This window comes from Symsagittifera roscoffensis, chromosome 5 (genome assembly GCF_963678635.1).
Source record: "Symsagittifera roscoffensis chromosome 5, txSymRosc1.1, whole genome shotgun sequence".
Classification (NCBI taxonomy): domain Eukaryota; kingdom Metazoa; phylum Xenacoelomorpha; order Acoela; family Convolutidae; genus Symsagittifera; species Symsagittifera roscoffensis.
Window position 1 is genome coordinate 24,832,401 of NC_087066.1, and position 22,795 is coordinate 24,855,195.

Genomic DNA, 22,795 nt, shown 5'->3' on the forward strand with positions numbered 1-22,795 from the left:
GCAGAAATTTAAAATTTAATTGCCCTTTTCTACTTCCTCTTCTTTTGAAATTCAGTTTTGAACACAGAGGCAAAGCTCCACTTTGCAAACACAACTAAAGAGACACACTATCAAGTAAAAACCTAGCCAGGAGACAGTTGGGAGAGTCAATAAACGCAAATAAACCAAAAAAAACTGACTTTTTTTTGAAAATAATCAACTTTTCGATTTCAAAGAAAAAATATATGGTTTTTAAGCTCTTTGAATTTCTAAGACTATTTATTATGGACATTTTTTTGCTAGAGTTAAGCCAAATAGAGAAAACTGGATCAATAGAGAAACTTACTATTCCGCAAGAAAATTGAATTCCATTTTTCGAAACTAAAAGTCGATCTCGTTTTTCATGAACTTTACACTTTTGTTGTTTAATAGTGGAGTTTGTCTTCCTTCTAACAAAGGAGAGCAAATTAATTACCTTGGAAAGAACTCAAAAGTCAAACCGCCAAAAGTAAAGTTGAGCCTGAACAAATTTTAAGACTTTTCCAAAAGAAATCATCACAACCTATATAAGAGTCTGAAATACTGACTTTTTTTTCAAAAAAAAAAATTTCAACTTTCAAACTTCAAAAAACTAATGGCCTTGAAACCTTTTGAACTTCAGAAGCAAATTCTGATTGATACTTTGTTGTTAAATTGAAACCAATTTGAGAAAACTGGATCAATGTAATCCCAAAATCACAAATGAGCGTGAGCAAAATTCCTGAAAAAAAAATATCACGAACAATACAAGAATCTGAATTACTTTAATCGAGTTTCAATGAGAAAAAAACTTGTAGAACAAAATTTGTGGTACGCAATGGATTCCAACCTCCGGATTTCGAGTCTCATTTCTTGAGCAAAAGTTCAGCCAAATACTAATCATAGGCAATCACATTGCATGTAAGAAACTGAAAACTATCAAGCCAAAATACAGAGTTGGAAAATTTCCGAAACAGAGATTTTACACAGAGGCGAAGTTGCACTTCGCATGCACAAGCAAAAATAAGACCGATAACGCTACTGGGAAAAACTGAATGAGTAAAACTTCGAGTCTACAAAATTTCTTAAGTGACGCAAGCCAATTATGAGTCTAAATAATTGCTAATTGACGCAAGTCAATTATGACGCATTAGCAGTATCAGTCAATTTGAAAAAAAAATTACCAAGTAACATGCCTCAATTTATAGAGCGGACGCATTTTAACTAGTATATGAAAAAGTTCAAAAATATCTGACCCTGCCGCCTCTTAATTTGCTGCGGGTCTCCTTTCCTACCTCTACGCTACAGATCCATGATACCTTGGAGCTGAAATGCTATTAGTAATATAATAGTCTGTGTTAATAATATCCTTAGCATTGGCTGTACTTAATAGCTGGTTATTGATCAAAATGAACACATTTTGTCACAACAATATTTGCGTCGCAACAATATTTGCGACTAAGGTTGGAAAAAAAGGTAATTCATACTATAACCCAAGCTTTGCTGGTCTAATGATTGTACTGTTGTATGCGACAAATTGCTTTTTTGGTCTAATTGATGAATTTAAAAATGCGTCAGCTTTTTTAACTTATTACTAGTCAAATATCGAAGCACTTGCATTAAAATGCCAATGCTGCCTGCTGCAAAAGAACCACCAAACAAACATAGCACAAATAAATGCGACTTAGGTTGGAAACAAGAAAAGTAGCCATGTAGTATCATATTCCGGACCACATGAGTAAAAAGCATTTTAACGGTATAATGCAATAAAACTTGGCAAGGTGAACAAACTATCTATTGTGACTAGATTTGTTCTTCATACTTTACATCGTAACATTACCCATTTAGCCATAATAACACGCAACATAACTATGAAAACAGATACTAAAAGTCGATCTAAAAGTCGATCTCGTTTTTCATGAACTTTACACTTTTGTTGTTTAATAGTGGAGTTTGTCTTCCTTCTAACAAAGGAGAGCAAATTAATTACCTTGGAAAGAACTCAAAAGTCAAACCGCCAAAAGTAAAGTTGAGCCTGAACAAATTTTAAGACTTTTCCAAAAGAAATCATCACAACCTATATAAGAGTCTGAAATACTGACTTTTTTTTCAAAAAAAAAAATTTCAACTTTCAAACTTCAAAAAACTAATGGCCTTGAAACCTTTTGAACTTCAGAAGCAAATTCTGATTGATACTTTGTTGTTAAATTGAAACCAATTTGAGAAAACTGGATCAATGTAATCCCAAAATCACAAATGAGCGTGAGCAAAATTCCTGAAAAAAAAATATCACGAACAATACAAGAATCTGAATTACTTTAATCGAGTTTCAATGAGAAAAAAACTTGTAGAACAAAATTTGTGGTACGCAATGGATTCCAACCTCCGGATTTCGAGTCTCATTTCTTGAGCAAAAGTTCAGCCAAATACTAATCATAGGCAATCACATTGCATGTAAGAAACTGAAAACTATCAAGCCAAAATACAGAGTTGGACAATTTCCGAAACAGAGATTTTACACAGAGGCGAAGTTGCACTTCGCATGCACAAGCAAAAATAAGACCGATAACGCTACTGGGAAAAACTGAATGAGTAAAACTTCGAGTCTACAAAATTTCTTAAGTGACGCAAGCCAATTATGAGTCTAAATAATTGCTAATTGACGCAAGTCAATTATGACGCATTAGCAGTATCAGTCAATTTGAAAAAAAAATTACCAAGTAACATGCCTCAATTTATAGAGCGGACGCATTTTAACTAGTATATGAAAAAGTTCAAAAATATCTGACCCTGCCGCCTCTTAATTTGCTGCGGGTCTCCTTTCCTACCTCTACGCTACAGATCCATGATACCTTGGAGCTGAAATGCTATTAGTAATATAATAGTCTGTGTTAATAATATCCTTAGCATTGGCTGTACTTAATAGCTGGTTATTGATCAAAATGAACACATTTTGTCACAACAATATTTGCGTCGCAACAATATTTGCGACTAAGGTTGGAAAAAAAGGTAATTCATACTATAACCCAAGCTTTGCTGGTCTAATGATTGTACTGTTGTATGCGACAAATTGCTTTTTTTGGTCTAATTGATGAATTTAAAAATGCGTCAGCTTTTTTAACTTATTACTAGTCAAATATCGAAGCACTTGCATTAAAATGCCAATGCTGCCTGCTGCAAAAGAACCACCAAACAAACATAGCACAAATAAATGCGACTTAGGTTGGAAACAAGAAAAGTAGCCATGTAGTATCATATTCCGGACCACATGAGTAAAAAGCATTTTAACGGTATAATGCAATAAAACTTGGCAAGGTGAACAAACTATCTATTGTGACTAGATTTGTTCTTCATACTTTACATCGTAACATTACCCATTTAGCCATAATAACACGCAACATAACTATGAAAACAGATACTTTCAAATGGCGCCCTCACAATTCGGGGAGGGGTTGAAAAGAGCCAAAAGTTCGTATTTTGAAATCGACTTCCCCAACACACAATGTCAATAAAAAACTTTGGGTCTTTCAACGCAACATTTAGATCAAATTGCTTGTCTCAATTCAATTTGGAATGATTTCTGAGCCGGAGTCTTTTTCTACGATGCTGGCTTTTAGATCTGAACCGTCAGAATGAAATCATTTTATTAATTTTTTCTCATGAATGAAAATATGACATGAGACGCTTACCCCCAACAACTATCAAGAAACGCAGCGTTGCCGATATTCGACAAAAAAAATTAAATACCTCAATCTTTGCAAAACTGAACATGACACTCGGTAGAAAGTAACTTTGTTACCGTAGTTCTAAGCGAAAAAAGCTTTTTCAAGTTAAGCAGCCAGAAGTCCCTTTCGGAGTTCAACTATTTAACCTCAAGGTATGACTTACTTACAAGAGCTCATCTTGCAAATAGTAGCGCAGGCGATTTTTTTAAAACAGCCTTGAGCACGACAAATTTGCATGCAACAACTCGCAAAAATTGGTAAGTTGCCTTTCGAAAAACACTGACAGCCCATATTTACGATTTTTAATAAGTCTCCAGCAAGAAACATAGCCAACAGACAGCTTCAAAAGAGTCAAGGAACGCAAAAAATGGACTTATGTTCTGAAAAAACCTCAATTTTCGAAATTTAAACAAAAAACATATGGCCTTAGAGCTCTTTCAATTTTAAGAACAATGTATGATTGACATTTTTTTTGGATAAATTAACCCAATTTGAGAAATCTGGATCAAAAGGTAAACTTTTTATCGCGCTGTGATATCTGCAAACTTTGAAACTAGAAGTCGATCTAGTTTTTTCTCGCTGTTTCAGCTTTCATAATTGGAGAGTACATTTTGCCTAACTTCTAGCAAATATAATTGAATTGAACTCAAAAGGGAATTCACATGTGCATTTATAATTTAGAAGGCAACTCTTTTGTTATTAGAACATTTCAAGACTTTTCATGAAAAAAAAACTGTAAAAAATCATGGCCTCTATACAAGAGTCTAGAGGCCATGATTCGAAAAAAAAACAACTACCAGAAGCACTTACTTCTGTTTCAAAAAACTGGTCCAGCTTTCGTCTCTTCACCTCCTCAAGCACAGCACTGGCCATGTTCATGTGCAGATTCAGATGTCGTTTCTTCTCCAGTAGTTCTGGCAGACTACTTACTGCATTCGCCAGCAGAGTGGTGTTGTCACTCACTAGTTCAGCTGCTATGTCACCTGCCTCGTCGTCCAGTCCCATTTGGGCCTGCAACAACAAGGAAAATTCAACAAAACTCAAATGCTGATCTCGAGACGCAAATCATTTCATATCCATAACACTTTTTTAAGTCTGAAGGTTAAAAACTAACCTCATTAATTGCAAATCAAAACTCACAATTTAGGACATTGTTAGAAATTTCGGCGTGAAAAAAAAATTAAAAACTGAACACAATGGTTTAGCTAGAAATAATAAACAGCTAGAAACTTTATGACAGTAGCAATAAAGAAAGGAATTAAATATCATGCCTCGTAAATTAAGGGCCAAGCTTCACCAGATTTCCAAAAAACTGAGGTTTTTATGGTGAATCCTACACTATCGTAGCTTAATTAACCTTGAGTGCGGTGACTTCCCCCTCAGACGCTTTGTACGCCTCAAGACTCTCTTGGATAGCCTCTGCCACTGTAGGGAAGGGGTTTCCTTTCTGCTCCTGCCAGAACTTGTCTGCGGGTCCCAAATCGTGGTCCTTCACAGGTCGCCCAGCACTCTCACTAACTGATAACCAAAATAAAATGATGCTGATAACCAAAATAAAATGAACAAACTTTCACCGGGCTAAAGCTAAATTCACACTGCAACATAACAAAGAAACGTTGAACCCCTGGAATATTTTCACCACAAATTTTTCGGGCCCATTATTCATACTTTTTTGTATTGTTGAACTCACTTCTGATTTTATTAAGCTGCAGCTCTAATGTGTCGTGCACAAGAGCCTGGTAAGTCCACGTATGATGAAGAGGCGTGGCCAAATCTAAATTTCTGTCCAAGAGAATCAGCAGAGGTCGCTGGAACGACATCTGTCCCGCCTGGAATGAGTCCTGCACGAACAAGTTTGACCGACTGTCTTTCAGGTGCTCCCGGAATTTCTTGTCCAGGATCTAATTAGATAAAGTCTTAGATGGAATTGCGAAAATGATTTCAAAAAATATGTTTCAAAAATATTTTATGATCGAGACTTAGTTTCCGTAAAACTGATCCAAATAGAAAAAACTGAATAAATAAGTAGTTTTTATTCCGCTGTTGTATATTTACTTTTACATTAAAATCCATTCACGCTTTTACCTTTTTCACCACTTCGACGATCTTTTAAAAATAATAAATTCGTTTTCAAGGAGACAATTTGCCCATAAATTACTTAACTAATTATATTTTAAAAATCCCAAGTTGGAGGGACACCAGACAGGCCAGATATCTGCAAACCGAAAGCTGTTTTCAGCATTGAAGAACGTGATTTGCCTTCCTTTTTTGCAAATGACTTTGAATTGAACTCAAACATAAGTCAAACTAGCAAAAGTCAAATTTATACGTGATTCCTGAAAAAATAATCACCGCCTGTATAAGTGTCTTCACTACGTTCATTATCAATTAGTCGATTCACCAATTTGTCGGGCTAGAAAAAATTGCCTGTTTATTTTTACAAGTCATAGCCTAGTCAAGATTACAAAAATTAACCTTCGAGTTAGGCCTCTGGCTGCACATTATATTGCCGTAAAAATATTGTCGTAATGAAGGCACTGAAGTTTTTTACTCTTTCAGAGACATCAAAGAAAGTCTAACCTGCGCGAGCATTTCTGCGGCTGTTTCTTTCTGAGCTCGAATGATAGGAACAGTGCCCAGTGTCACACACACTGAGAACAGACTCTCGGCCATTAACTGCAGACTCTGCTCAATCTCAGCGTCTTTCGTCTTCGAAGAGTTCAGAGCTAAAAGTATGTTCTTCCGAATTTCTTTTTTCGTGCTTTATGGACAGGAAACATTAAATTTATTTATCGCTTTCTCATGAAAAGTCTTAATTTCAACATATCACTGGAATTGGCAATTCAGGCCGTTAATATAATCGTTAAATTGTGCCAACCCATCCCTAGGATAAATATAGCAATCCGCGGTGCCGAAACCCTCAATGACATAGAATATTATATGGATGTTTTTCTAACTGTGATATGAAATGATGTCTCGATTGCTGTGTCTGAGAGTGAATAAAGAAGACTCCAGGGAGATGAAGTTGAGGTACTGGTCGAAAACCTTGAAAGCAAACAAGAGCAAAAAAAAACATTAAATCAAATATATAACATAATAAACCATGATGGAGGACATACAGAACAATTCTAACCTTTGCAATCATATTGGCTGAATTTGTTTGCACTGTTCTGGTAGCAAGATCTTCTAGCATACGCCTGGACACTTGGCCAATAAAATTGAGATACAACTTTTCATACATGAAGTTCCCGCAATCCTAGAAACACCTCTCAAATATTTATAACATAAAACCTAACACGCAGAGACGGAGCGGATCTTAGTGCCAGAAAATAAGACAGCCGCTACGTCGAAAAACTTAAGTGTCAAAATGAATAAAACTAGTTTTGATTTTAAAAAACCCTGCCAAGACAATGAGAAACTATCGTCGTAAAAAAACTTACCCAGCGGTAGCAAAGCCGAAACTACCGGAGCAGAAACCCTTCAAGCCGACCAAATCAACGAGACTTGTAAAACAATTTTAAGTCCCCCTCACCCTCGAAAAACACACAAACGCAGAAAATTTTTTCGCTCGTCAAACGACGCGGTACTAGGCCACTAAACCGATATAATATAGGCCAAAACTATAAAGCCAAACTAAACAAAAAATTAAATAATTTCAAATAATAATTCATAATGTCTGTTGCATTAAACAGAAAAAAATTCTAGTACCCGATTGCAATACACTTGCTATCGCAAGTGTAATTAAGTTTAAAAAGTAAAAGTAAGCTCACAGAACTAATTCGCTGAACATTTTCTTCTGTAGGAACGCAAAAATATATTGCCGGAACATCTTCAATTGCTTCTCGTTCTGAATGGATTAATCTAAAACCGATCAGACTTTAAAAAACACTCGAAATTCAAATTTGAAATACAAACACGACGAAGAACTTACAGTGTTAAGGTGACTCCAAGTTCCCTGATTTCTTTGATGCTGAGGAGTGAAAAAATGATTTCTTTGCCATACCTGTCGAATATCAAGACCTGAAATCATAGGTGTCTCCAAAATTGACAAAACTTGATTTCATTCTGCTAGTATCATTCAAGCAAGGGAGTTGCATAAACTTAACAATTTCGTAAGTTAAAACCAGATGACAACACGCTTACCTTCCATTGTGGTTCTGCTGCTAGCTGCTTTTTTGATACTTCAGCATTTAAGTTAATCAGCTGCTTCAAGGCCACTAAAAAGAATCAATTTTAACCCTGTACAAAGATCTATAAAGATAATGTCATTTGCAAGGACGTACCTATTTGCCGCTCCCGTAGTCGAGTAATTGTCATTTCACTCTAAAATAACCAACTAAATGCACATTCGACTCAAAATACAAGCGAAATTTGGATGATTTTTTCTTCTTGCCAATGATTCGGTTGAAAAAAGCCATTCCGAGTGTATACTTACGCTACCGCAATTATCAAAAACACACGTCGTACCACTATGGGAAGAAAGAACACTTGAATTACTGTATAAAAGTCCGTTCATCAGTACAGTAAAGTGTAATGAAGATTTTCAGATAAGTTTCTTAATTAGTATTCGGTAAAATCAAGAAAACAAATGATTAAAATGCGATGAGTTTACTCCTGGAATAAAATCATCAAATTAAGACTTAACAACGCAAATAAATATACACTTGGACGTAAATAAAAAACAACTAAGCCATAAAACCATCGGTAAAAATAATTGGTGATGTATAAAAACCTTCTATGAAAACGGAAATCACGCCATGTATTTGTGTGCTTCCATAGTCGTTTAGACTGCATTTCACTAGTGTTAAAATCGCTCAACTTTTACTTAAACGTTGAAGAAGAGTTCTCAATTTTTCGTAATTTTACTGGCAAAAATAGATTTTGCAGAGAAGCAGTTGAACAGTGATTATCAAGAAATATGCGATGATTCAATCTGTAATCGGCTCTCAGTAATTTTAATTCATTCTCAAAAGCTTTCCTCTAATTAGATCTTCTACTACTGGACAAATGTATAATGGCGCGTACGATTTCGATTGCCGCGATGTGAAAATGAAAGACCAATCGAGTGAATTGAGATCAGAGAATGACATCGTCTTCGAACGCAAGAAACCACTACTATTCAAACTTGAGCAGGTTTTGTTTTTCAGATCCGGTGCCCTTGTTAACAGATTACCAAGGAGCGTTGAATTCACAGACCAAAAACAGCTAAAAAAAACAAATTCTTTTCTCTCAATATATACACTTTGAAACAAACTACAACTAACTTATCTCCATTTTTCGAAGAATTTGAGCAGTAGAACACATCTTGATTAAAGGAGTAAACCCGGGAGCACAGGGCCGAATCCAAAATACATACATACACATATTAAAGAGATATTGTTATAGATTAGTTACACGCTTCAATTCAACTAGCGTTTGACGCAACTCCGGTACTTCGAAAATTTTCGACTATTCATGAAAAACCGCATATGATGGAAACAAGATCTGCAAAGTTTTATTGCACTCTGAATGCATCCAATTACAGAGTTGTGAATTTCAAGTTTTCTTAATTATTTTGTAATTTGCGTTTTCAGGAAATTTTGAAAAAACCACAAAAATCGTCGCACTCGTACACTAGAAGGATTTGAGCATTCTTACTTGGAGGCCAAACTCGCAACCCCTTGGGAAATCCTGACAGCGTCCCACTATTGGGCTGCCTATTTTGAGCTCGGTGGAATAACCACTGAATTCAAACTAGAAACACGAAAAAAAAATCTTAACAATTGCAAAAAACGATACAGCTTAAACGTGCTAAAATTCTTTCGTTAAACATGCAAAAATATTACGTTGAAAACTCTTGAACATGGCGAGATAGTGAAGCCCTCATTTGAATATATAATTGATTCGCTCCTAATTCAGCTGAAGGAATCTTTTACGCAGAGAGTCGGATGATTTTATTTTGGATCTGAAAAACGTGCGTTTTGGGGACCAGTTCAACTGGTTCTCTCAGGACAGTATTGAAGTCGCATGAAATTGTGCAAAAAAAATTGCTGCATAATCTAAATAGAAAACTAAACAGAAAAGAAAGGCGGCCAAAGATAGTGCATGCAGTTTTCCAATTGTATCTATGGTCCTAATTCTGATATTTTTTCGCGAAATTTTCGTTAAGATGAAATGAGAGATTAGCATCTATAATCAAATGTAAGTGATTGCTCTTAGTTTTTTCTCTTCATAATGTTCATTGATAACAAACTGGTCTGATTCCAAAAATAGGGACTACAAATAATTTGACAAAAATTTTACAATAAGTTCCGATTTTGATGCATTTAAACTCAACTGATTCTCGCCAAAAGGGTAGCAATTTCTTTGAGATTTGTTATTGACTGAGCATCACTTGAAGAGATAGATGACGCATGCAAAATGCAACTGTGTGCATGCTGTGTCCAAGTACATCCATCGCAGATAAAACTTAGAATAACGTTGAGATATAAGTTGAACGACAACGGACCCAGTAATTTCTTGCGGCACACCTCTCTTGACTTTAACCAGTGTAAAAAAATGCAATGATTTGCTCTTTGAACGCCTTTACTCAAAAAAAAAACTTTCAATTAATGCATTTCATTTGACTGAAAAGCCAAAACAGCGATACTTTTGAACTAACATTTCATGAAAAATAGAGTCGAAAGCTTCTTCAAGTTCCAACCAGACTGTATCAGCAATCTTTTTTTTCGAATCGATATCTTTTCGATAACTTTCAGTACCCCGTATGTAAGCGCATTTTGTGTGAAAACTTTTGCGCAAAACCCAAACTAAAAAAGAAATAGATTTTGATGTCTTTCCACTTTTGATGCCCTGTGATTTAAGCAGAAAAAAATCTCATTTTTTTTTGGAAATTACACAGGTTATTGAAATATCGATTAAATTGAGGACGTATTGGGTCCATCTTTTTTCAATAATGGTGTTCAGCTTTTTTGGCAATTTTCACTTCAGTGGAAAATTATCCTCATCTATGCAAGCAATAAAAAGAAATGTTGGGTGTGGCAAAATAACTGATTATCAATCGGCTCTTGATTAGTTAGCTCAGGCGTATAATATCGGAAGACATAAGTAAGTCAGAAGAGATACAATTTTATCTGCTATGTAGCAAATTGTCACAAAGACTTTATAAGCAACACGAAATATTAATGGAGTCGCAAAGCAGATCTTCGCATCGATTCCGATACAAAAATATAAGCCTGTCCTTGGGCGTAAAAAAACTGTCCTTCTCTAGCGCCTTTTTCTTCAGAATCAAGCAAAGAATTTCTGCGATTCTATAACCTCATAATTTAGGATAAAACTAAGACCTGGCTCCATTCAAGGTTTTCTTTCAAGTAAGAAGCGAATAAAAAGCTACGATGAAAAAAAAATTTCAAATCGTATTTCAAAAACCTTTTAAAAGCTCGAAAACTTCACGGACCTGTTCGACCTAAATATACATTGTACATGTTTATAAAAACTTTCTGAGTCCTTTTATCTAATTGTTCCGACCATTTGAAAAATGGGGAGGAATTTTGTATTTAATAATTGCTTCCTTTTTGTTTTCCTCGCAAAATCATGTACCACAATATCATCGGAATAAGTCGAGTGAAAAATCAAATTCAATTCCTTTCAATCGTGATTCAAACAAAATTTAAAACAACTTCCCTGTCGAGAAAAACCGGTTTCAAACTTTTGTTGTTTGGTCCAATTTATAGCTAATAAGGTGAGCGTGCGTCTCACATAAGCTTATTTTATTAGCTTAACAGTTTGATAACACTATGTAGAGAGACCTTAGAAAACTCAAACGTGAGAAAAGATTACGGAAAATATGTCTCAAAGGATCTCTCATGGTCCTGGTCGGAACATATTGAGTCAGGATTAAGAAAAGACAACAAAAATTTATTGCAGCCGAAAAAACAGAGTAAAAATGCAAAAAACTCGGGCACTAAAAATCACTGATTTAGCTGGGTTATCTAATATCTAATGGATTATTGAGCTCAAGTACCGCGCGAACAGGTCTGACCAAACTAAAACGATTTCCAAAAATCTGTGGGTAACTGGAATTGAATCTGAAATCTTACATTGAAAGAGCGACTAAATTGATCTACCTTCAATGATTGAGTTTCCTCTATCTTCAAATTCAAGAGAACTCAAACCGAGAAGAGAATTCTTTCAGGGCTAGTCGACTGATCACAAAAATAACTTCTTGAAAAAACAAGGACTAAATATAAGAATTGCGAAATTATTGAGGAATTATTCGACGAGCGAGTTACGGAGCAGAACAAATCCACCTGGGTTCAAAATCCTTTCACTTGGGCTGGAAATCCCCAACAATAACAAGAACTGAAAGAGCTGTAACCTTCACGCTTCTACGGAAGAATCGTTTATATTTTGATAAAAGGAAGGAGAATCAATTCTTGATAAAGGGGCCCTCTTCAAGGACAGTTAAGCTTCTGACTGAAGGTTTATATTCGAGCAAAGATCTCACTTTTTTAAAACCTTTCCAGTCTTATCAATTAAACAAATGTGAACTTGAAGTCATTATGAACCGAGGAGAGTTTAAGCAGGGACTATCGCAAAAGTCATATAATGGATTGTTAAGAGCACCTCGTGTTTTCAGTCTGATCTTCGGAAAACAAACAAATCGGTCCCCAATTGGTACATCGATCGGATCTTGATATTTTGAACTAGAATTATCTGGGGAAAAAAGGAAAACACATCGCAATTTTAATCTGTAATCGGAGTAATAAGTCATTGGACAAAAAATTATGTATGACAAAAAAATTCTATGGACTGTAAGTTTTCTTGTTTCAACTAGAAGAAAGAGAAAGAACACCTGAATTACTATACAATAAAAGCCGAGGCATCAGTATAGCAAAGTGTAAATAATAAAGTTGGTTAAAATTAATTGGTTACATCAAACAAAAACACAACATCAGAAAACAAGCAATAAACAAAACAAAACAAAACAAGTTCGGTTAGTAGTAGTAGTAGTAGTAGGGCTTTTGTGCTCGTAGCACAAGGGGTTTCCCCCTTTCAGTTTTTCGTTCTATAGTGAAGTTTTGCTTCTACAGTCATTCATTGTGCAATCGCAAGCAATTCTCCATGTGCACTTGTTCATTTGTTCGTAGTCCTTCTCAAATTTTCTCCAAAATAACCACAATATTCGCTTCTTCAGTCTGCTTGTTACTCTCACGTCAATTTTGATCACATTCGCTAGCCGACATGTTTGGTAAAAGAATTCGTCCTCCAAAAATTTCTTTTTCGGCCTCTCGAGCTGAAACATACAACCGCGCGAGGAACAGGAATACGATGGAACTTTCAACATGTCAACATCATAATTTTTCGATAAAATTTTTGACAGCAACAAAAGGTTGTTGATCTGTATATAAATTGGCAGTTCAGAAATCGGTTGATTAAAATATATGAAGTTACGGATACTAAAAAAACATCAGTTTTAAGAATTAAGAACGAGCTGGTATTAAAACTTTACAAACAATTTTACAGATAGTCCAAACATACAGCGTATATACAGAGTAGATACAGATTCTCTTTCAAACAATGTGTGAAAAAATAAACTAAATTAAAACATATAGAACTAGCAAAAACGGAAATCACGCCACGTATTTGTATTTGTACATATTGGATTGTTTCTCAATTCACTCACGTAAAATTCTTTCAATTTTTTCTTGAATCCTGTTCTCGATTTTTCTATATTGCGCAAAATTATGGGCAGTGAATTCCATTTTTTAGAAGTCAAATGAAAAAATGATTTTTGTAAAGAAGCGGTTGAACAATGTTTGTCAAAAATAATCTGTTTCGTTCTTTTGTTGAGCCTATAATTGGCAGTCGGTAGTCTCAATGTATTTTGAAAAGCCTTCTTTTTGTTTGTAAGATATTGGTATAAGTATGTTATACACTTTAACTCAATTCTTTTCTCGATTCCAATGAACGATTTGCTAATGCGAAGAAGGGAAGTAGATTTAAATTTCGATCTGAAATATGTTCTTTTTAACGCCCAGTTCAACTGTTTCTCTAGAGATAGCATCAAAGTAGCATTAATTTGTATTAAAAATTTTGCTGAATAATCTAAATGTGATAAAACAAGACAATGAAGCAAGGCAACTAATGATAATGCGGCAGTTGTTGTCCAATTGTATCTATAGTTTTAATTCCTTGAGCCATTTTTTATAGAATTGTTTTGATTTGAGCATGAAAAGATAAACTTGAATCAAGAATAAGGCCTAAATATTTGCATTCTGATTTTTTGGCTATATAATGCCCATTAATTACTATTGTATCAGTATCTACATTTTTGCTATCATTTTTCCGACAAAATGTTATAAATTCCGATTTAGATGCATTCAGAATCAATTGGTTCTCTGCAAAAAATTCCGTTAGATTATTGAGTGATTTTTGCAATCGATTCAAAGCATCCTCAGAAATTATAGAAGAGGAAAAAACCATACAGTCGTCAGCATATTGATTTAAAGTACAACCTTCATATAATCTCTCTTGTATGTCATTAACATATAAATTGAACAACAACGGACCAAGTACCGTTCCTTGTGGGACACCTCGTTTGATTTCAATCCAGTCTGAAAAGATTCCATTGACGTTTACTCTTTGAATACGTTTGTTTAGGAAGCTAGCAATTAAAGCATTTGCTCCATTTGTAAAACCAAGAGAAAGCATTTTTTCAATTAAAACTTCATGCGAAATAGAATCAAAAGCCTTGGACAGATCTAATAAAGCTGCATGTACGATTTTTTTTTCAATCTATTTGATTTCGAATACTTTTTGTCACATAAACAAGAGTATCTTGTCTTGAAATGTTTTTGCGAAATCCGAATTGAACTGTTGTCGTTATTTGAAATTTGTCAAGATGTTCTGTTATTTGGGCATGCAACAATTTTTCAAAAATTTTCGAGAAAGCACAAGTTAATGATATTGGCCGATAATTTTTTGCATCCATTGGGTCATCTTTTTTAAACAAAGGGGTTACGTGTGCTCACGGAGTGGGGAGAAACTTCACCCAGAGTGTTTTTATGCAAAATCAGATACCACAAACAAACATAAGTTGGAGTAGAGTGATATTTAAAAAAAAACAACACCTTCAGATATGATTTTAAACCCAAAACTTTTTCAAACATTGTCTTCTTGTCGAGAAAAGCTGGACTGAATATGTTTGTTTTGAAGACTAATTTACCGCGGGGAGACAAGCAGAATCTCGTTTGGGTTTTCCTACAAAATATTCAAAACAAGACTGATTTTTATGCTCATTTTCTCGGTAAGACCTTTGTTATTCTAGAGCACCACAGAAAAGTTTGAGACCCATTTTATTATAATTTGTGAAGTTTGAAAAATTACGGATGAAAATTACTTTGTCTTCGATTCTTAACTTCCCAACAAATAGATCATGGTATAAGTTATTTTACATATATGACCTGCCCAGCAACCCACAATTTGGTTATAGAACCTCATATTCAACGATGGACGCAATCCTCTATTGCACTAAATTCTTGCGTAAATGGATAAAAACAAATACGTTGCCGTATCTTCATTAAATCTATCATAGTTTTTCATTCTAACTATCAACCACGAACATTTAGAGACTAAAACGAATAATTTTAGTTCTCTGAGTCAGCAACAGGAAATGATTCATAGATTTATAAGCAAAAGACACTGTAACATTCTCCCGGAAGTACATATCGACGAAAAATAAAGCTAGATTCTAAGACGACTGGCCAACGTCTAAACAGAGCTCTACATGCTTTTCACCGTCTCTACCAGAGCCAGTTCTTTTGGTGGTCTTTCCACATCGGGTCGACAAAAACGCTACTGTTCTCCGGCTTCGAACAGAACGCTCAAATTAACTTAATTACATGAAGAAATAGTGAGCTCATGGCTGGGTCTCAGTATCCCCAGACCACGAGGTCACTCCTAAAATCAAGGCTACTACTATTTATTGAATTATTATTGTTTTTGCTCGGTAGATAAAATCATCATCTCCATCGAAGATGGATCAACCCTTTCCCCCAACTCCTAGCTTCTCATCCTAGCAAAGTGAATTCAGATATTAATTAAATTCAATTCAGGACATAATAGGGAAGCTAAAAGTTTATGTAAAATAGTTTCAGTTCAAATCCCGAGACCCCTCCGGATTCTCGAATCCGGGGAAATAAGACTCTTATTCTCCTTCCGGAAGGCTGGTTTTCCACCCTTTACCGTTGTTCGCAACGGCCTTGCAACTATTGTAGCGGCACAATAGTTGCAACTCGGAGCGGTCTCTGCTACTTCTACTTTTCTCTGGTTCTGATTATCAATTTTCTCGTTGTTGTCGTCGTCGCAACTATTGCTGTTGTGTTTTTATTTTGATTTTTTTTCCAAAATGGTAGTTTTTGACGTTTCTCAGAATTATTACATCATCATTTCGAATTTTTAAAATTTCCGAATCCTTCAGTCGTCACGATTTGTCTAATTGTCTGAATAACGCTCTTAATCCTTCAAAACCGCCAATTCGGAAGTTTCGCTGCTAAAAAATCGAAACTGCATTTTCGTCCATTCTGGTCGAATGTCACACACTTAAAAAAACTGTGATGAACAATACTGAATCCAATTGGATTCACTCCACCTTGGTGTTTCTCAAGGTAAAATTTTGAGATCCTCAATTTTCAACCTACACATAAACGACTTGAATAAAATTTAGCCGAAATTTGCAAATGGTACATAACACAGGTTCACTGGTTAACTTCTGATCTGTAGGCCTCCCAGGCCTCTGTCGACCAGCTCTTTCTTGGACGTCCATTTCGTCATTCCATAAACGATGCGTCATATATTTCAGACGCCCATAGTTTGTCTAGTCTTGATTTGAAAACGTGTACACTCTCGCTTGATACTACTGTTTCGGGTAACAAGTTCCAGTCGTTGATGGTTGCAACTGTAAAGAAATTTTGTCTAGCAGTGTGCCAGTCGGTCAAATTTGGAAGTTTGACCTTGAGGAATACAAACTACGTAATTTTGGGAGGAAATTTAATTTTTCAAAAATTCGAATTGAGCCTATCATGCTCAACTTTCTCGCAACAACTGAAAATCTCAGAAATAGAAGATCAGAACAACCGATTTACAATCGCGGAAAAGTACTTAAAAAAAACGGGGAAATTGCTATTCGCAATTTCCAGATACAAAACAAACGCGAGTAGAGCCGTCCTATCCTGAAATAGGAGAAGGAGTGATTACAGAAGAAGAGTACATTTATTCAAGTTGAACCAGAGTGAACCCTCAGTGGAAAATTGGACAGCTCGGGTATCCCAATGGTCCAATCCCAAAACTTATTTCTCGAGTTAAAACTTATTTCCTTTGCTGGAATTCTTAGTTATAAACTTCTTGAGTTAAAACTTAATTCCCTTCAATGCTAGAGTTGCTGATTAATTTAGTTACTCCAATTCTTGAGTGTGCTGGTATGTGAGTACCCAATTTAGTTTTCTTGAGTGTGTTTTATGATTGTTATCTTGAGGTAAGGAGAGTTTTAGGTTGTGGGACACCTCGTTTGATTTCAATCCAGTCTGAAAAGATTCCATTGACGTTTACTCTTTGAATACGTTTGTTTAGGAAGCTAGCAATTAAAGCATTTTCTCCATTTGTAAAACCAAGAGAAAGCATTTTTTCAATTAAAACTTCATGCGAAATAGAATCAAAAGCCTTGGACAGATCTAATAAAGCTGCATGTACGATTTTTTTTTCAATCTATTTGATTTCGAATACTTTTTGTCACATAAACAAGAGTATCTTGTCTTGAAATGTTTTTGCGAAATCCGAATTGAACTGTTGTCGTTATTTGAAATTTGTCAAGATGTTCTGTTATTTGGGCATGCAACAATTTTTCAAAAATTTTCGAGAAAGCACAAGTTAATGATATTGGCCGATAATTTTTTGCATCCATTGGGTCATCTTTTTTAAACAAAGGGGTTACGTGTGCTCACGGAGTGGGGAGAAACTTCACCCAGAGTGTTTTTATGCAAAATCAGATACCACAAACAAACATAAGTTGGAGTAGAGTGATATTTAAAAAAAAACAACACCTTCAGATATGATTTTAAACCCAAAACTTTTTCAAACATTGTCTTCTTGTCGAGAAAAGCTGGACTGAATATGTTTGTTTTGAAGACTAATTTACCGCGGGGAGACAAGCAGAATCTCGTTTGGGTTTTCCTACAAAATATTCAAAACAAGACTGATTTTTATGCTCATTTTCTCGGTAAGACCTTTGTTATTCTAGAGCACCACAGAAAAGTTTGAGACCCATTTTATTATAATTTGTGAAGTTTGAAAAATTACGGATGAAAATTACTTTGTCTTCGATTCTTAACTTCCCAACAAATAGATCATGGTATAAGTTATTTTACATATATGACCTGCCCAGCAACCCACAATTTGGTTATAGAACCTCATATTCAACGATGGACGCAATCCTCTATTGCACTAAATTCTTGCGTAAATGGATAAAAACAAATACGTTGCCGTATCTTCATTAAATCTATCATAGTTTTTCATTCTAACTATCAACCACGAACATTTAGAGACTAAAACGAATAATTTTAGTTCTCTGAGTCAGCAACAGGAAATGATTCATAGATTTATAAGCAAAAGACACTGTAACATTCTCCCGGAAGTACATATCGACGAAAAATAAAGCTAGATTCTAAGACGACTGGCCAACGTCTAAACAGAGCTCTACATGCTTTTCACCGTCTCTACCAGAGCCAGTTCTTTTGGTGGTCTTTCCACATCGGGTCGACAAAAACGCTACTGTTCTCCGGCTTCGAACAGAACGCTCAAATTAACTTAATTACATGAAGAAATAGTGAGCTCATGGCTGGGTCTCAGTATCCCCAGACCACGAGGTCACTCCTAAAATCAAGGCTACTACTATTTATTGAATTATTATTGTTTTTGCTCGGTAGATAAAATCATCATCTCCATCGAAGATGGATCAACCCTTTCCCCCAACTCCTAGCTTCTCATCCTAGCAAAGTGAATTCAGATATTAATTAAATTCAATTCAGGACATAATAGGGAAGCTAAAAGTTTATGTAAAATAGTTTCAGTTCAAATCCCGAGACCCCTCCGGATTCTCGAATCCGGGGAAATAAGACTCTTATTCTCCTTCCGGAAGGCTGGTTTTCCACCCTTTACCGTTGTTCGCAACGGCCTTGCAACTATTGTAGCGGCACAATAGTTGCAACTCGGAGCGGTCTCTGCTACTTCTACTTTTCTCTGGTTCTGATTATCAATTTTCTCGTTGTTGTCGTCGTCGCAACTATTGCTGTTGTGTTTTTATTTTGATTTTTTTTCCAAAATGGTAGTTTTTGACGTTTCTCAGAATTATTACATCATCATTTCGAATTTTTAAAATTTCCGAATCCTTCAGTCGTCACGATTTGTCTAATTGTCTGAATAACGCTCTTAATCCTTCAAAACCGCCAATTCGGAAGTTTCGCTGCTAAAAAATCGAAACTGCATTTTCGTCCATTCTGGTCGAATGTCACACACTTAAAAAAACTGTGATGAACAATACTGAATCCAATTGGATTCACTCCACCTTGGTGTTTCTCAAGGTAAAATTTTGAGATCCTCAATTTTCAACCTACACATAAACGACTTGAATAAAATTTAGCCGAAATTTGCAAATGGTACATAACACAGGTTCACTGGTTAACTTCTGATCTGTAGGCCTCCCAGGCCTCTGTCGACCAGCTCTTTCTTGGACGTCCATTTCGTCATTCCATAAACGATGCGTCATATATTTCAGACGCCCATAGTTTGTCTAGTCTTGATTTGAAAACGTGTACACTCTCGCTTGATACTACTGTTTCGGGTAACAAGTTCCAGTCGTTGATGGTTGCAACTGTAAAGAAATTTTGTCTAGCAGTGTGCCAGTCGGTCAAATTTGGAAGTTTGACCTTGAGGAATACAAACTACGTAATTTTGGGAGGAAATTTAATTTTTCAAAAATTCGAATTGAGCCTATCATGCTCAACTTTCTCGCAACAACTGAAAATCTCAGAAATAGAAGATCAGAACAACCGATTTACAATCGCGGAAAAGTACTTAAAAAAAACGGGGAAATTGCTATTCGCAATTTCCAGATACAAAACAAACGCGAGTAGAGCCGTCCTATCCTGAAATAGGAGAAGGAGTGATTACAGAAGAAGAGTACATTTATTCAAGTTGAACCAGAGTGAACCCTCAGTGGAAAATTGGACAGCTCGGGTATCCCAATGGTCCAATCCCAAAACTTATTTCTCGAGTTAAAACTTATTTCCTTTGCTGGAATTCTTAGTTATAAACTTCTTGAGTTAAAACTTAATTCCCTTCAATGCTAGAGTTGCTGATTAATTTAGTTACTCCAATTCTTGAGTGTGCTGGTATGTGAGTACCCAATTTAGTTTTCTTGAGTGTGTTTTATGATTGTTATCTTGAGGTAAGGAGAGTTTTAGGTTGATCCATCTGAAATGGATCAAAGTTCCACTGTCTAATAAAAAGTAACTGTGCGGATTGTTACGACCCTGTTTTTAACAGCGTGCTTGTATTTTGGGTATTTTGAGACCTAAGTATGGGGCCGTTCTTATTTTCTAGAGTGGGGGGGGTATTTTGGCAGTGACCTCTAAGCTGTAACGGGTTTTTAGTCTCATGTCGCAAGCGAACCGAATTGGCTCCGACCGTTCGAGGTAGAAAAACACAAGAGATAGTGTCCCTGACTGTTGAGCCAATGGTTATAGGGCCTATTTTTCTTTAACTTCATATGTGACCGAAGTAGGCGACTGTTACACAGTAGTTCTGGTCTTTTTGGTCACAATCTTGAAAGGGTTTCTTTTTGTGCCTCTTTCGTTGATTGTAAAAAATCTTTCAGTCGCTGCTGTATCGTATAGACCGTTCAGAATTTTGAAGACTTCAAACATTCTACCGCGTTTGCGTCTCTACTCGAGTGTTGGTAGTTTCAAAATTTGAAGTCGTTTCGAGTAGCTGTATTTGCGTATACCTGGAATAAGTTTCGTTGCGCGTCGCTGAACATTTTCAATCCTAATTTTGTCTTTTTAAAGGTATGGATTCCATGCTTGATTTACATACTCCAGATGTGTTCTTACTAAGGCTTTGTACAGGGTCGTTCAGATGTCTTATTGGCGATGTGCTCACAATATTGTAGTCTTGAATCAACGATAACTCCCAGATCTTTCTCTGATTCAACTTTGCTTTATTGTTTTCCGCCATTTAAGGTATAGTTCCGTTCAGATTGTTTCGTTCTTCCCGTTAGGGTGAGTGTATGACATTTTGTCAGATTGAACTTCATTCAACTGCTTTTAGCCCATTTGGAAATTTCATTCAGGTCAGATTGTAGTTTTTCCTCTTGAGTCTCATCAGTAATTGATCTGAATATTTTGGCGTCATCTGCGTATAGAAGCATAGGGGATGTAATGCCATCCGTCATCGAGTTGATGCATAGCAAAAAAAGTATTGGTCCCAGGACAGATCCTTGTGGGACTCCGCTGACAACTGGTGCCCACTTCAAAAAGCTTTCGTTTACCACTACCCGTTGCCTCCTATCCGTTAAGAATGCTGTGATTCAGCTTAAAGTTTTCCCTTTTATCCCATATTTGGATATTGTGTTCAATAGTCTTTCATCGGGAACGATATCAAAAGCTTTTTGGAAGTAAATGTACACTATGTCTACCTCAAAACCATTGTCCAGTTCCGCAATCCAGTCTTTGAGCGCTTTTAATAACTGGAGAGTAGTTGATCGACCTGGTATGAAACCATACTGTTTGTCTGATAAGATGTTGTTTTGTCTCAAAAAGTCAAACAGGTGTTTTCTTATCACTTTTTCTATTATTTTGCAACAAATCGATGTGAGGCTAAGAGGTCTGCAATTGTTTGGGTCACTTTTTGCGTCCTTTTTGTGAATCGCAGTTATATTTGCGCATTTCCAATCTTCGGGTATTTCTCCCTTATCCCAGGAGTTTTGCATTAAAGAACACAGTAATTCAGCTAATTCATATCGGCATTCGTTCAAAATCTTTGCGTGAACCTTGTCAGCTCTCATCGATTTCGTGGCGTCTAACGCTGCAAGTTCATGTAGTATTACCTCCTTCAAGAGATATAGATCATCTGATATTTGCTGCTCTTGGAGATCCTTTAAATCCAAACTGCCAGATGTTTCTATGGTGAAAACTGAATTGAAGAAATCAGATAGGGCAGTCGCTTTCTCCTTGTCGGTCTTTGTCCAATTATTATCGCTAATTTTGAGTGCAGGTATCGTCCCAGTAGATTCAATTTTTTCGTTTACATAGTTCCAAAACTTTTTAGGATGCAGTTTTATGCTTTTTGGTTTATCTTCTTCATGTATTCGAACACAGTTCCGTGTCAGTTTCCTGACTTTGTTTCGAGCCTTCGAGTTTTTTTCATAATTTTCTTTTGTTTTATCTCTACTGATAGCTCTCCAAATTTTTTGTTTTTCACGAACTGCATCTCTCACTTCGGGTCTAATTGGCATTTTGTTTTAATTTATACGAATTTTAATTTTAGGGATGAAGTTCTTAACAGCACAATCAAGAGTGCTTTTAATTTTTTCCCAGTTTTGCTCAAGTGTTTGCGATTCTTCATACATTATATTGGTGTCTATCTCTGATCGGAGCTCCACGTAGCTCCCTTTGTCTCTCTTTACATCGCTTTATTGTCCAGAGATCATGTTTTGCTTGGATTAGTGTGTGATCACCCTTACCCAGCGGGGGGATGTATTCTATGCTAGCTGGTTCCAGGGTTTTGTCGGCTAGCATGAGATCTAGTAGTGATGGTTCGTTGTTTTTGGTCACACGCGTTGGTCTACCAATGTGTTGATCGAATTAGAATCTTTTACCGCTTCCATAAATTGGTGTTCCTTGCTGTTCTCGTCATGATTCGTGCTGATATATCGCCAATCTATATCTCTGTAATTCATGTCTCCTAGTACAATGCATCTAGAACGGTTGGATCTAATGCTTCTTGAGAGGTTGTTAAGGTTGTAGTTGTTTTCGGGGGTA

General features: G+C 35.9%; 2 protein-coding genes across 3 annotated transcripts in view; both read right to left on the reverse strand.

Annotated features, from left to right (window-relative positions):
• LOC134846998 (sec1 family domain-containing protein 1-like) overlaps positions 1-22,795 on the reverse strand; it is a 541,294-nt gene that overhangs the window by 17,713 nt on the left and 500,786 nt on the right. For both annotated transcript variants that reach the window (XM_063864476.1, XM_063864474.1), the window contains exons 2-11: positions 8,006-8,045; positions 7,866-7,939; positions 7,654-7,742; positions 7,493-7,583; positions 6,856-6,978; positions 6,680-6,767; positions 6,303-6,448; positions 5,413-5,623; positions 5,080-5,240; positions 4,533-4,733 (exon numbers count right to left, since the gene is read on the reverse strand). In XM_063864476.1, coding sequence (XP_063720546.1) covers positions 4,533-4,733; positions 5,080-5,240; positions 5,413-5,623; positions 6,303-6,448; positions 6,680-6,767; positions 6,856-6,978; positions 7,493-7,583; positions 7,654-7,742; positions 7,866-7,939; positions 8,006-8,039 — 1,218 coding nt within the window. In that variant the 5' untranslated portion in view covers positions 8,040-8,045. The remainder of the gene's footprint in view (positions 1-4,532; positions 4,734-5,079; positions 5,241-5,412; positions 5,624-6,302; positions 6,449-6,679; positions 6,768-6,855; positions 6,979-7,492; positions 7,584-7,653; positions 7,743-7,865; positions 7,940-8,005; positions 8,046-22,795) is intronic.
• LOC134846999 (metallophosphoesterase 1-like) overlaps positions 1-22,795 on the reverse strand; it is a 139,423-nt gene that overhangs the window by 3,627 nt on the left and 113,001 nt on the right. The gene's annotated exons all lie outside the window — the stretch shown is intronic.